General features: G+C 44.1%; 1 protein-coding gene across 1 annotated transcript in view; it reads left to right on the top strand.

Annotated features, from left to right (window-relative positions):
* The first annotated feature begins 14,972 nt into the window (after nucleotides 1-14,972).
* Nucleotides 14,973-16,206, top strand: part of GPR39 (G protein-coupled receptor 39) — a 196,443-nt gene continuing 195,209 nt past the window's right edge. Inside the window, exon 1 of the mRNA XM_069459919.1 lies at nucleotides 14,973-16,124. Within this exon, the coding sequence (XP_069316020.1) occupies nucleotides 15,269-16,124 (856 nt within the window). The 5' untranslated portion in view covers nucleotides 14,973-15,268. The remainder of the gene's footprint in view (nucleotides 16,125-16,206) is intronic.

Raw genomic sequence — 16,206 nt, 5'->3', positions numbered from 1 at the left:
TGGTTATGAACCTGAGATAAAGTGGTGGAGCTGGATTTCGAATCCACAGTGGTCTTGCTCCAAACCCGTGCTTTCCTCCCTATCCCAAGTTACCTTTGTTGACACATTCATGACAAGGCCAAGACACCCCTGTTCTGGTTATCAGTGGCTTTTTGAGGATAACCTCCAATTAGGGGACTTTTCTAATAGGAAACAATTCAAGAGTAAAGTAGAATAAGGGAAGGAGGAAGATAGAGGACTAGAGATAAAGGTGAAAATAGCCTTATCATCGAGCAGTGAAGTGTCCCTCCTGAGTAACAAAGGGAGGCTAACTTTACACAGCCCAAGGTGGCCACTCCCCATGAGTTCCTTGCCTTGTTTGTCTAAACCACTTCACTGACAATTGTGTAATACCTGTCAGGAGACTTAAAAAAAAAAAAAAGTAGAAGAAGAAGAAGAAAGAAAGGAAAGAACTTCCCACTTCCCAGCATCTGCAAGTTAAACTCTTTTAGAGTTAGAGGGCTTTAGGCACTTTGTTGTAAGTTCCTCCTCACAGGAAAATTGGACCTCTCAGACAAATTCAGTTAATTACTGCCTAGCTCTTCTTTATCCACCCATAGGTTCTGCAGAGAAGATAATAATGTGGAACCTAGAAGACTGTTGGAAAAGGAAATGAGAATATGTACTTGTACGTGAGCACCTAGTATCACCTATAGTGTTAGTTCCTTTCTGGCTCTTTCTCTTTCAGCCCTCAATGGCAATCATAACTTTTAGTGTCTCCAGGAAGTCTTCCTTGAATAAGCAAGCCTGAAATAGATGATTCTATCTCCTTCCTTCCCCAACTCCATCTTGTACAAATGCTGAGCCTTGTGGGCAGACTTCACTATTATGTACTTCCCGGGGTGGAAGGAAGGAAAGGATGGGCTGAGTTAGAAGATTAAAATAAAGGCAAATTTATTACTTTCATATACATGATGAAACTCCACTTACTCTGACATCCGCAATGTTGAGACTGTTGTATGTGTTTTCTTAAATAAAATTCATGGTTTGTTGACCACTGTGCTCCAGGCACTGTGTTAGGCACTTGCACATACATGAAACATGGCACTGCTGGTAAATGGGAGAATGAAGGATCTCACCTCCATTTCCTGGGGATTCAACATCCAAGTCCATGATCCTTCTATTTCGTCTTCCCCAACTGCAAGCCACCCTCCTCTCTAGCACTTAAGTTCCACATTCCTGAGGATGTATTTATCCTTTTGCTTTTTACTGTTTTACTCAATAATAAACCTTGTTAAATTATATTCATCTCCCAATGTCACGTATCTTGTAGCATATTTTTTAATTTATTTTTCTTCTTGCTGGATGAAGAGTCTCCAGGAGTCTCTATAAAGAGAATCTTTTTATGGTAAATCTATTGAGGCCTTAAATGTCTAAAAATATCTTCACTGTGTCCTCAATATATATGATGTTTTAACTAGATATAAATTTCTAAATTGAATTAGAAAATGAGCAAAAGACATGAAGAGACATTATACCAAGGAGGATATATGGATGGCAAATGAGCAGAGGAGAAGGTGCTCAACATCACTAGCCATTAGGGAAATGTAAATCAAGCCATGATGAGATATCACCATACACCTATCAGAGTAGTTAAAATAAAAAACAGTGACAATACCAAATGATGGTGAAGATATGGAAAAACTGGATCTTTCATACATTTGCAGGTAGATATGTCAAATGGTATGGTCAATTTGGAATATAGTTCAGCAGTTTTTAATACAACTAAATATACATTTACCACATAATCCAGCAATTATACTCCCCAAGTAAATGAAAATATATGTCCACATAAAATTCTTTACACAAATATTCACAGCAGTTTTATCTGTAATACCCCCGATCTGGGATCAATCAAAATGTCTTTCAATAGGTTTATACCTATTAAAACAGATTAATAATGGACTAAACAAACTGTGGTACATCCATACCATGAAATACTGCTTAGCAATGAAAAGGGATGAACTATTGGTACACACAACTTCAATGACCCTCAAGTGCATTGCGCTGTATAATTCCATATATGGTTGACCCTTGAACAATACAGGTTTGAACTCTGCAGGTCTACTTATACACGAACTTTCTTCCACCTCTGCCACCCCTGTGGCAAGACCAACCCCTCCTCTTCCTCTTCCTCCTCAACCTACTGAACATGAAGATAATGAAGGTAAAGACCTTTGTGATGATCTACTTCCACTTGATAAATAGTAAATACATTTACTCTGCATTATGATTTTCTTAACAACATTTTTTCTCTAGCTTATTTTATTGTAATAATATAGTATATGATACATATAACATACAAAATAAGTGTTAATCAACTGTTTATGTTATAGATAAGGCTTTTCTGGTCAACAGTAGGTTATTAGTAGTTAAATTTGGGGGGAGTCAAAAGTTATACAGGGTTTTTGACTGCATGAGGGGGTTGGCACCACTAACCCCATGTTGTTCAAGGGTCAATTGTATAACATTCTCAAAGGACAAAATTAAAGAGATGGGGAACAGGTTAGTGGTTGCCAGGGATTAGGGACAGCGGGGGGGATGAGAGTGGGTGTAATTGTAAAGGGTAGAATAAGGGTGATGGACTAGTTCTGTACCCTGATAGTGGTGTTACATGAATCTACACATGTGATAAAGTAGTGCAGAACTATTTTTTTTTAATTTTCTATTATTTGAACACTTGCCCATACACATACAGAAAATCCTAAGGCCTAAGTTATTTTCTTCCCATGATTGCAAATATCACTCAAAAGTCTTCTTTCTTCTAGCGATGTTGATGAGAAGTATGGTATCAAGATGATTGTTGTATCATTGTAGGTAATCTGTTCTTTTCTATCTTAGATTTCTCTCTAATGTGTCCGAGTGGGTATTGAATAATAAAGAATTTGCCTGGTCTTTGTCCTGGGTTCTTGGCGCGGAGCTTCTAAAACCCTTGGGATTTCCTGAGTGATAGCAGTGGGTTATAATGAGGTGACTCAGGGTGGGCCCACAGATAGCTTCAAGATGGGGGCTGGTCACCAGAAAGACCAGCCATGTCATTAGAGGGTTGGGATTTTGAGTGAGCCTAACCTCCAGGAAGGTGTGGGGTGGCTAGAGATTGGGTTCTAGAGATGTGCCCGATAATTTAATCAATTATGCCTACGTAATGAAACCCCAGTGAACACGCTGGACGCCAAGCTCAGTGGAGCTTCACCAGTGGGTGAACACATTAGTGTGCTGGAAGGGTGATATGCCCTGATTCTACAGAGAGAGGTCACAGAAGTTCTGTGTTTAGGACCCTCCCAGACCTCATCCTATGCATCTTCTCATTTGGCTGTTCCTGATCTGTATTCTTTGTTTTTTTCCTGTTCCTTTTTTTTTGAGACAGGGTCTTGCTTATTGCCCAGGCTAGAAAGATCATAGGTCACTGCAACTTCAAACTCCTGGGCTCAAGCAATCTTTCTGCCTCAGCCCCCCGAGTAGTTGGGACTACAGTCATGGGCTGCTGTGCCTGGCTAATTTTTTAAATTATTTTTTGTAGAGATGGGGTCTTGCTATGTTGCCCAGGCTAATATCAAACTCCTGGCCTCCAGCAATCCTCCCCCATCTAGGCCTCCCAACATGTTAGGATTATAGGCATGAGCTGCCTCACCCATCCTATATTCTTTATAATAAAATTGTAATCACAAATATGGCACATTCCTGGTTCTGTGAGTCATTTTAGCAAATGATTGAACCTGAGGGCATGGTGTAATCTCAAAATGTGTAGCCAGGCAGTCAGAACTGTGGGTGGCTTGGAGACCCCTGACCTTGCAGTTTTTGTCTGAAGTGAGGGCAATCTTGTAGAGAACTGAACCCTTATCTCGTGGGGTCTGTGCTAATTCTGGGTGATAAATGTCATAATTGAATTGTAGTATACTCAGATGGTGTCAGAACAATGGGGTTTTCTTCATTATCCTGTGTGGTATTGTTTCGATTTGTTCATTCCAGTGTTTTCCCACCTTTTATTCTGGGATATTCTTATTAATTATTCCTTCAAATATTTCCTGTCTTCTATTTTCCCTCTCCTTCTGAGACTCCCATTTTAGCCACTGGGTGCCATGCTTGAGGTTTACTGGGGTTGTGTCCTTGGGTCAACACGTGGTGGGGAATGGAGAAAGCAGAATGAGGAGAAGTTGAGGTGTGATGAGGCCACAACAGAGGACTCAGCTGATCACCGGGAGTGGGAATGGTCCTTCAGAATCATCCTCCATTGAGGCTGTACCAGTCGTTGGATCTAGGCTGCCCTCAGAAGGGGCTTTGACCTTGGACAAAGGAGAGCTCTTCATCTGAACCAGGGAGGGACTCAACTGAGAGCTGGCAGTCGCCAGCCCTCCCTTCAAGGAAGTACTGAGGAAATGAGCACTTGATTACTTAGGGGGAAGAATCTGGGCTAGGGGTTGGCAAACTACAGCCCATGTGCCAAATCCAGCGCACTGCCTATTTGTGTAAATAAAATTTAATTGGCATCCTCTGTGTATGTGCCTATCTTCACATAGTCTTTCCTCTATGTTTGTCTCTATGTCTCTTATAAAGACACCAGTCGTATTGCATGTAATCAATCTTCATTATATCTGCAAAGACACTGTTTCCAAATAAGGTCATATTCACAGGTACCAGGGATTAGGACTCCAACATCACTTTTGGTGGCAGTGGGGGTGAGGGGTGTGTGCACAATTCAATCCACGACAGCCAGAGAATATTATCATTTGCCATTTAAGGAAACTTGGACAGGGTAAAACCCCATGTCCATGTTACAGATGGGATAGTGAAGCAGGTGTGAGAGCTGAGTAAGTAGGAGTTACACAGGTGATTCCCTCATCTGTTGCTCTAGTGGCCAAAGGCCAGGATGCAGCAAGCAGATTTCTCTGAAGTCCCTGACTACTGAAGTCCCTGGAGTTGCTTAAGCTTATCTGCTAACCGCATTGGCAGGCTCATGAAAACTTAGCAACATACTTCTTAAAAATAAAAAAAAAAAAAGGATAGAAAGAAAATCCAACAGCCAGCAAGCTGTCCATAACAGAGCCAAATGACTCACTGCCAGCCGTGCTCTACAGGTCTGAGGAAGTCCTTATCATCCTTCCACCAACACATCCAATTATTTTCTAAAGAAGCTTTATTCCCAGAGGATCCTTTTTTTTATGTGACACCATCCACCCCAAAAGTTAACCCCTGATGGGTACCAATGGAGTGGTATCTCCAGAGACGCGATGGTCAATTTTAAAAGCTGGCTACTTAAAAGAAAAGAGGCTGGGAGAAGCCTTTCTGTAGCCTTTGCCAATTTCCATGGTGGAAATCCACCATGATCAATTTCATGCTACTAATGTGAAGCCACTGAATGCAGAGTTGGGAAGAGATGTGCACAATCAGCTCTCATGCGCTGATACGAAGCGACTTCAGCACACCACAGTCTCACTATAGAGAGAGCGGAGTATAATTTGAGGTGTGCAAGGAAGATGTTCTGGAGGAGGAAGGATTTGAAATGGGCCTTGAAGGGTAGGTACTATTTGGTGATATCTCTGTCATTCACATCCACATCAGTTTAGCAGTTTCCACCTGTCTCTCTCTCTGGGGCCACACTATGAGATTCCTGAAGGCAGAGTGTATCATGTCATATTCATCATAATATTCCTACAGTACATATTTCACAAGTGTTTCTTGAATGAATGAATGAAAAATAAATAAATGGAGAGGGCCAAGAAATTTTAGGCAGAGTGGACATTCAGGTGTGGGCAGGATGCAGGAGGGGGGAATGAATGCACTGGAGATTTTGTGTTCAGTGAGTGGTACGTGCTTGTGGGAGTACGTGTTGGGGTATGGGATATTCCAGTTACTATGTAACAAACTACTTCCAAACTTAATATCTTAAAGCATCAACATGTTTATTTTGCTCATGAATCTGGAATTCAAAGGCTCAGAATGGTCTATTCATTCTGCTTCAGGTGGCATCAACTGGGGAGGCTTGAAGTGAGGGCTGTAACTGAAGGCTCGCTCACTTGTCTGTCTGGGATGACCCAAAGAGCTGGGGGTTTCAATAGCTGGGGCTCTTTGAATATCTGATTCTATGAGACCTCTCTGCACAATCTCTCCAGACAGCAGCCTCGGGGCAACTGCATTTCTTCATGCCAGCTCAGGGCTCACAAGATGTATCTCCCAAAGAGAGCAAGTCAGGAGGAAGACGTATGCTTTTGCTGACCTAGCTTTGGAAGTCACGTGGGATCACTATGCCATACTCTTTGGTCAAAGTCATCACAGGCCCAACTCAGATTCAAGGAGAGGAAACCTAAAACCTACTTCTCAGTGGGAAGAATGTCAGTAACATTGTAATAGGAGCATGAGGGATGGAATACATATATATTGGGTGGCCACCACTGGAAAATACAATCTGTCACACACGGCAGATGGAAGGTTGGAAAGTTGGGTGAGGCCAGGTTGCAAGGGATCTTGACTGTCTTAGTAAAGAGTTTGCTCCTTTCCTCCTCTAGGAGCAATCCACATGCTAGTTGCTGATTATCCCCCAGGGGTTCACGTGTGTAGGTTCATCACTTCCTGCCCCCTCCCCTCAGTAAGCCTGTGAGACTAACAGGCAGCAGCAGCATGTCTTAAGGATGTTTTTAAAAAGGCTTCTTCAGATGTCAGGGCTTTGCATTTGATGGCACCTCAGTACACTAAATCCGAGTGCCTGCTGGCCTAAGCAAGTTATGATGGCAAATCTGACCACACTGGACATGTTTCTTGCTTGTCCCCCAGCTGTCAGACACCTGCATGCTCTAGCACACTTGAGCAGGTGATAATGAGATGGCCCATGGTGGCATATACTGGTGATAACACTGAGTATCAAAATTGTCAGAGCACATCTAGATTGACTCTGGGCTTATTGCCCGACAGCTCAAAGAAGAGGCCAGACCTACAATGTTGATGCATATAGAACATGTGACACCTAATGCTGATTCCATCTGCCAAGGATTGCTGGATCCAGACCAAATGCAATTTTCACAGTCATGGACCCCAAGCTGCTAGTCGCTTCCATTCACGACCTTGATCTTTCTCCACAGGGTTGCTCTGCAGCCTGTTGGAAGGCGTAAAGGTGAAGACATACGTATTGGCTTTGATTTCTTTTCTGAGACAGAGACCGGGAGGAACTGCCACTTGAGTTTTGAACTAGTGTCCTCCATCTCTTTCCTCCATTCTTCTCTCTTTGCAGCATTGGGAAATTTGTTTCTGTACATAAAGCAGCCACTGGGAGGAACCACGATTCAGATTGCTCTTGTCATATTTATCAAATCACAGACATTCCCCAGTGGGAAGAAGATGGCCGTAAGAACAGGGGGGAGACATTATGACTAATAGGAAATCTTTCCTTTTGTTCCCCACTTGAAATGGGCAGTGTACAAAAGCCTGGCACACATTATCCCATAGAACAACAGTGGCTAGCTGAGCTCGCAAATGCATGTTCATCCATAATGTAAACTGAGGGAGGCAGGCGGACATCCACCACAGACAGGTTGGCTCAGTGTAAGTGCTTGAGACAGCTACCGAAGCTGGTCCTGACTTCCACAGCTTTTCTTGTTTCTGTGCTTTGGAACCCAGCCAGCAGAATCCTTATGAGCTGCAAGCTCTAATGGCAAAGGCAACGAGAGTCCGGCAGCAGGGAGCACTGCGTGGCCAGTACTGAGTATAGTCACTTGTAGGACAGGGTCTGCTTTCACTTGAAAAAATAATGAACTGTGGCTTCAAGTAGCCGATTTCAGTTCAGGAAATTGGTGTGTTTTTCATTTGTTTGTTTGTTTGGCTTTTCAATGCACCAAAGGGTTTTCACAATGAAACCTCCACTGAGACAGGGGAGGGAGTGGCAGGGACGGTGCTGCTTGTTCTGGAGCCTGCCCGGTACGCTGATTAACCCCACCAGCACATACCGACACTAATGTGACCAAGCTCACACTTGCAGTCCCCCTTAGAGTGGCCATTTCATTCTGCACTTAGAAAAAGTCTTGTAAGGCCACGAACTACGTATTTGAGCAGGCCTGTTGCCACTTGGATTGCCACAGATCTTCAAACAACTCAAAGCTCATATTTAGTGAAGCTAAAGTTGGAGAATGTAGACTCCCTGCTGTTCAGTAAATTCCCTTTGTGTGCTGTTTGAAAATAGGGAGTTCTGCTGCATGAAATATCAGGTTATTATAGAGATCCCGTGTGTGTCATGTATGGATCCTCATTTTCAGAGACTAGGAATTTTGTTTCTGGTGTATCTGTAGCACTTTCTACAATTAGCATACAAAGACATTACTTTGGCAATTTCTCTTTCTTTCTTTCTCTATTGTATATATTTACACAATATATGTGAAATATGACATTTTGATAGACATATATCAAGTGAAATGATTACTACAGTCAAGCAAATTAACTATCTATTACCCTCTATAGTTGCCTCTTTTCATTGTGGTAAGAGCACCAAAAATCTACTCTTTTAGCAAATTTTCAGTGTACAATACAATATTATCAGCTATAGTCCTCATCCTGTACAGTAGATCTTTATATGTATTCATCCTACATAACTACAACTTTATATCCTTTGATCTACTTCTACCCATTCCTCCCCTCATGGCAACCACTGTTCTACCTTGTTTTATGTTTTTGACTTTTTTTTAGATTTCACATATGAGTGAGATCATGCACTATTTTCCTTTCTGTGTCTGGTTTATTTCACTTAGCATGATATCCTCCAGGTTCATCCATGTGGTTGCCAATGTCAGCATCTCCTTTTTTAATGTTGAATAATATTCCATTGTGTATGTATGTGTGTCTATACACACACACACACACACACACACGCACATGCACGCACACACGCCCCCCACAATTTCTTTATCCAGTCATTCACCAGTGGACACTTAGGTTGTTTTCGTATCTTGGCTACAGTGAACATGGGAGAGCAGATATCTCTGTGAGGTGCTGATGTCATTTCCTTCGGCACATACTCTGCATAGGGATTGCTGGGTCATATGGTAGTTCCATTTTTACTCTTTTGAGGAAACTTCATAGTGTTTTTCATAATGGCTGCACTAATTTACATTCCCAACAACAGTGTAGGAGGCTTCCCTTCTCTCCACATCCTCACCAACAGTTGTTAACTTTGTCTTTTTGATCATAGCCATTCAAATAGGTGTGAGGTGATACCTCACAGAGGTTTTGATTTGCATTTCCCTGAGATTAGAGATGGTGAGCACCTTTACCTAAACCTGTTAGTCATTTTTATATCTTCTTTAGAAAAATGTCTTTTCAGGTTCTTTGCCCATTCAGGTCCCTCAGCCATGGTGGGAACATTTACACCATGGAAATTGGCAAATGCTACAGATCAGGGTTTTCCTCCCCGACGCCTCCAGTGTCAGTTAATCACTACACCAATGGAAAAGCCCACCTTTTCTACCCTGCCTCACAGCACCGTCTCTGTCATAAATCCTGGTCATACACATGTGGATTTATTTCTATGCATCTCTTCCGTTTCAGTCTTCTCTTTGACCATCTCCATGTTGAAACCACACAGCCTTATGAACTATAGCTTTATAGTAAGTCTTGATATCTGGTAGAGAAAGTCCTCTCATCTGTAAGGGTATTTTTGCTCATTCTTGGCTCTTGACATTTATTTGTAAAGTTTAGAATCAGCTTGTCAAATATTTACAGAAAAATCTGTTGAAATTTCAATTTGGGGGATTACATTGAATCTACAGATCAATTTTAGGAAAAATGTATATTTTTATTCACTTTGAGTTCCTTATGGAAGTTACTCATTACTGTGTAATATCAATTGCATATATTCTTTCTAAGTTGTCATTTGTTATTTACCTTTGTCCACAGTGTTTCTTGCCTTGCAGAACTTTTTAATTATTATTAAATAAATTTATCACCCTTTTCCTTTATAGCTTCTAGGAGCCATAAATGCAAGCCATATATAATTCAAAATATTATGGTAGCCACATTAAAAAAATTAAACAAAGAGGTAAAATTATTTTTAATAATATATTTTATTTAACACATTATAGCAAAATATTATCATTCAACATAAAAGCAATATATAAGAACTACCAAGGAGATAATTTACATTCTTTTTTTATACAAATTCTTGGAAATCTGGTATGTATTTTGTGCTTACTTGACATCTCATTGTGGACCAGCCATATTTCCAGTGTTTACTAGCCACATATGGCTAGTCACTTCATATTAGATAGCTCAGGTCAGTATCTTTGTTAAGGCGAGTAGCTGTAGCTCTGGGGCTAGTTTAGTATTACTACTGAGATCTAGTCCTTCCAGGATTGGTTTAATGAGGTCTCTTCACTATGGTTGGTTAAAATTTCAACATCTCTCAGCTCTGTGTGACTTTGAAAATTGTTTGGCTCACAACCCCCCAATAGTTGTTCTTTCTTCAGTAGTGACACTTAAAAAAAAATTTTTTTTATAGAGATAGGGGTCACTTTATGTTGCCCAGGTTGGTCTTTAACTCCTGGCTTTAAGCAGTCTTCCCACCTCAGCCTCCCAAAGTGCTAGGATTACGGGCATGAGCCACTGTGCCCGGCCCAGCAGTGATACACTGCCTAGCTTTTGGAGTCTCACCTCCATGTGTCCACTTAGGATTCCGCCGGACAAAAGAGGCCCTCTGCACAGGTTTCTGGAACTCTTTCTCTGTGTAGCTCCCTCCTTTCCAGGAGTTAGCTCTGTAAAATCCAACAGCCTCCTCCTGAATTCCAACCTCCACCCCCCCAACTCAGCAAGATGACCCTGCTCTGTGTGGGGTCCCCTCCTTACCTCATTAGCTTATCTTCTCCAAGGGATCACAGTCTGTGCTGGAGGAGGGATGTGCGGCTGCAGGCGGCCAGTCTGGTACTAATCATTCTTGACAGCCAGAAGTGGAAGTCCTACTTTTAAAGAAAGTTTTGAGTTTATTAGTTTTACTATATAGTTCCGTCATAGTTACCTTGATCTTTGTTAATCCCTTCTTACTGTCTTCCTTAATGTTATTCTTTTTACAACTTCATTTATTTTTATCCTTTCTTATTTATTAGAAATATTTAGTGCTACGAACTTTTCTTTGAGGGATGCCTTTAGCTATTTCCGCAGGTCCTGACATGTAGCACACTGGTGGTCATTATTCTCTAGAAAATCTGCAGTTTGAGTTTTGTTTTTCTCTTTGACCAAGAATTGTTTCAGAGATTTAAAACATTTTTGAGATGGTAGAGTTTTATGTTTCCATTTTCTGGCTTTGTTATTAGTATTTAGTTATGTTGCCTTATAAACAAAGTTATCTACATTGTTTATAATTTTGGAAAATGTTTGACATTTTTGTTGTAACTTGAGTCACCATGAGCCTTTGTAAACAAGATGTTATTCACTTTTTAGAGTATAAATTATTGAATCACTTTACATGAGTAAATGTTACCAATTTGAGTATATGAAATAAATTTAAATATACAAAAATATAGTATATAAGTATGGGTAAGTGTGTGTGTGTGTGTCTGTGTGTGTTTACTTTGGGTGCTGGTGTAAGATATTTTAAAAATGAAATTTAGTGTGAAAAAAGTGTGAAAACCACTAGGCTACCTGACATGAAAAGTCATTTAGAATGTGCAGAATGTGAATGTAAATTTGTATAGGCCCTAGAATAGAGTGACTCCTGTGTAGCCTTGAGATCAAAGGGTACCGAAAGTATTCTTTCCTTTCACTTTTCATTCTTATTCTTTTTTTCCTCTACACAATATGCTAATAAGAAAAAATCTGGATTACACAGACCCAGGCCAGGTGCTATAAGTCTGTTATCAACAAGAGAGAGCACATTAAACAGTCTTTAATTGGTCTTACGAAAAGCAAAGGTGAAATGAAAATTTAATTCTCCTGGACCTTTGTTCAAAATGTATTTTTCCATCTCTACTGTAAGGAGTGAATTTTAATTAGTTTGATTCTCACTGTTTGGCCATGCATTTGTAATCTGTGTTCACACTTTAGGGAAGAAAAATTTGATGAAAGGAATTGGATAATAATGGAAATCTTGTCTGAGCAGAACAAATTGGAATTATTTAATATGATAGGGAGATGAGAAACATCTGGGCTGGTGACTGAAAAATGCCTTTCTCCAAGAGGCCACTGTAAAGCTCAGGGCCTGGCACAGTCTTGTCCTGCACAGGGACAGAGTACCAAGGTGTGGAAAGTGCTTTGGTGCCAGACAGACCTGAGTTTGAATCCTGCCTCTGGAACTTTCTAGCAGGTCATATAATCTCCTTGATCCTCAATTTCCTTATCTGTAAAATGGAGGTAATAAGAGACACTTTGTAGCATTGTGAGGATTGAAAGAAATATGTGAAAGTGCTTGATGCATCATAGGGGCTCAGAGGATGGCTAAGAGGAAAATTTCCAAGGAGAAACTATGGCAGGGCTGAGGAGATTTGTGTGGTGCTAACCTTGTTTCCAGCATTGAGAAGAAAGAAGTGGGCAGGGGCAGGAGTGTGGGTGTGTGTGTGTTGGGGCTGGGGGAGTCTGTGGGTACACTCAGACCTTCTTCTCCTCAGTCACTCTGGGAAGCAGACAACAGGGGCTTCTGCAGAGGAGTCCATTCAGAGCTCTAGTCTGTCATTAGGAAAGTCCCAAGAGTCCATGCCTACCCGCTTAACGTGACTCCCCTGAGCTTTGTGTGACAGCTGTCAAACCACCTAGGTCCTTTAGCTAAGCACAGTGCACCAGTAAGGAAACAAGTTAGGAGTTTCTCTGCCAGCAAGTAGGACAAGTAGCACACAAAGGGTGCAGGGAGGCTTCTGGCAAAACATGTTATTAATATTTAGGTTTTCCTATGGAGAGCCTCAGAGAAGGAAAAGATATGGGTTCTGGCTTTGGAGTTTGTAATTTAACAGACAGAACAAACAGAGAAAACACTATAGGCACATATGAAGCTAATTGTAAAGATCCAGCGGCCATATGGCTTTTTTTCCCCTGAGATAGTTGCAAAATCAAATAATCCCTGAGGTCATCAGCCCATGGGTCCAGGGCTTAGTTCAAAAAATTCAGTCCCCACGTTTCTATGTGCATCTCCTAGGACAAATTTTCCAAGCACCTACGGCACCCACAGAGTTCCCTCCTCTTTGAGGTTGGGAGTGTGGACTTAGGTCAGACAGATCTGGATTAATTTCCAGATATCTCACTTCCTAGTTTTTAAATTGTGTATATTTAAGGTGCCCAACATGATGTCTTGATATGCATGTACAGAGTGAAATGATTTCTAGGGTCAAGCAAATTAACATGTCTGTCATCTTCCACAGTGACCTCTTTGTGCGTGTGTGTAGTGGGGGCGTACACCTAAAATTGACTCTCTTAGCAAATTTTCCGTATACATTACAATATTAACTACAGTCCTCTTGTTTGTTGTACCTTAGATCTCTAGACTCATTCATCTCACATAACTACAACTTTGTACTCTTTGACCTACTATCTCCCCATTTCCTCTCCCTTCCCCGCCCTGGTAACCATCTTTCTACTCTTTGGTTATATGCATTGGACTTTTCAAAAAACTTCACATATAAAGCGAGATCTTGCTTTGACTCACTGGTTTATGGCCTTCGGGAAGCCCATATCCTCGGGCCGGCCCAGTGCCTTCATCTTTAAAACAATCCTGTCAGTGTGGCGACTGTGATAATTTAAGGATGGTTTCAGCACACGGCCTGTACTAGGCCCTTAGGATGTACAAATACATGGGATCCTTTTTCTTCCTTTAAGGCAGTGGCTCTTGACTTTGGGCGACTGGGGCATTTAGCAATGTCTGGGACATTCGGCTGTCACTATGGGGGTGCTAAACTCCCTACAATGCATGGGACCACCTACCTCCTTCTCTCCCCCACTCCTCCATTCCCTCTGATTTTGGGATTAGAAGATGAAAATGGGCACATTATAGGTTTTCCTCTGTCTTCATAGAGGGAAAATGTCACGGTCCTGAACGCTGTTTTTACGCAGCGCCCTGTCGGGGATGGCCAGCCTCCTCCTCCTGCTGTCCTCCGAGGACTAGGACGGGCTTCCCCACCAAGGGCATACTGGCAGACCGTGCCATCCTCATTCATATACATGTCCCCAATTAAAGATTCCCTGTCGTTGCGGGGAGAGCAGCCAGCGCCTGGGAGTGAAAGGGAAAGGAGGGACCCCCTCCTTCGTGCGCTTCCCTCGGCTGTAAGGCCAAGCAGGGCCCTGCGCAGAGCACCGGGAGGCTTTGGGCAAGGGCAGGACATTTATGGGGCTCTATCAGTCTGAGTGGGGCCGACTACTTGAGGCAGCGGCTCCAGGAAGCGCACAGCGCGACCACTCACGGCCAGCACCGAGCGCCCCAGAGGCGGGGCAGCAACAGGCGCGCTCGCTGGCTCCATCAGGGCTGCCGGATGGCTGCGGAGGCGGCGGGCGCCGGGGTCAAGCCACCCCCAAACTGGCCGCGACCCAACCTTGAAGCGGCCCCAGGACAGCGGTGGGAGTGACAGCGGGGAGGGCCAGGGGAAGTTTGTCTTCTTCCAAGCCCCAAGCCCGGGAGGGCACTTCAGCTTCCCCAGGCTACACCTTCCTGGATGCTGCTGGGGCAGACAGCGAGGGCTGGCTCAGCGGTGGCCGAATGGGTGACGGGGGAGGTGGGCCACCCGTCGCCTGGAGCTCTTGGCGTTCGGGAGGCAAGATCTGATTGCAGAGAGCATGACTATGTGCTGAGTCAAACCCCGCAGCTGGGCTGGGTCTGCAGCCGGGCTGAGCACAATCTGCTGTGGTTAATGATTGATCACGGGCCACCCGGCCTTGCCTCCCGCAGCTCCAGAGAGGGTGCTCCTGGAGGGCGGGCCCAGGCCGGCAAATGCTGGCAGCTGGAAGCGGAGCAAGGGCTGCAAGGCAGACGGAGAGCACGCGCAGCCCAGTGCGCAGAGGAGCCGCGAGAGCTTAGGCCCTCCTTCCTCTGCCCTCTCCCCGCCTCGCTCACACACACCCCTAAACCCCACCCCCAGGCGCCTGTGGGGCCTCTCCTAGGTAAAGCTACTCCAGGAAGTTTCTATGAAAGCGCCTGAAACCCTAAGTTACCTTTGCCAGGAGAACTCGAGAAAAAAAATCCTACACCCACTCAGGTGAGTTGCAGCCGAGAACTTTGGGCTCTGCTGGGAGGAGAAAGGGAAGTTGAGAAAATCCTTGGACCTGGTGGCGTTGTCTCTTCCTCATGGCTTCACCCAGGAGCCCTAGCAGTGACTGCTCCCGTGTCATCGATCACAGCCACGTCCCGGAGTTTGAGGTGGCCACCTGGCTCAAAATTACGCTCATCCTGGTGTACCTGGTCATCTTTGTGGTGGGCATCCTGGGGAACAGTATCACCATTCGGGTCACCCAGGTGCTGCAGAAGAAAGGCTACTTGCAGAAGCAGGTGACGGACCACATGGTGAGTTTGGCTTGCTCGGACATCTTGGTGTTCCTCATCGGCATGCCCATGGAGTTCTACAGCATCATCTGGAAACCCTGGACCACGCCCAGCTACTCCCTGTCCTGTAAGCTTTACACTTTCCTCTTCGAGGCCTGCAGCTACGCCACGCTGCTGCACGTGCTGACGCTCAGCTTTGAGCGCTACGTCGCCATTTGTCATCCCTTCCGGTATAAGGCCGTGTCCGGACCCTGCCAGGTGAAGCTGCTGATTGGCTTCGTCTGGATCACCTCCGCCCTGGTGGCATTGCCCTTGCTGTTTGCCATGGGTACTGAGTACCCTTTGGTGAACGTGCCTAGCCACCGGGGTCTCCATTGCAACCTCTCGCGTACCCGCCACCACGAGCACCCCGAGAACTCCAACATGTCCATCTGCACCAACCTCTCCACCCGCTGGACCGTGTTTCAGTCCAGCATCTTCAGCGCCTTCGTCATCTACCTCGTGGTGCTGGTGTCCGTGGCCTTCATGTGCTGGAACATGATGCAGGTGCTCATGAGGAGCAAGCCGGGCTCGCGCGACGAGAGCGGGAGGCAGCTGCAGCTGAGAAAGGCCGAGAGCGAGGAGAGCAGGACCGCCAGGAGGCAGACCATCATCTTCCTGAGTGAGTGCCCGGGGGCCACCTGGGGACACCCCCCCACCCCAGCCCGCGCCACTGTCTATGGTCCTCTTCCCCAACGGTGTGA

Source organism: Eulemur rufifrons, chromosome 1 (genome assembly GCF_041146395.1).
Source record: "Eulemur rufifrons isolate Redbay chromosome 1, OSU_ERuf_1, whole genome shotgun sequence".
NCBI lineage: Eukaryota > Metazoa > Chordata > Mammalia > Primates > Lemuridae > Eulemur > Eulemur rufifrons.
The sequence above is the reverse complement of the archived record's forward strand: the minus strand, read 5'-3'. Positions and strand labels throughout refer to the sequence as shown.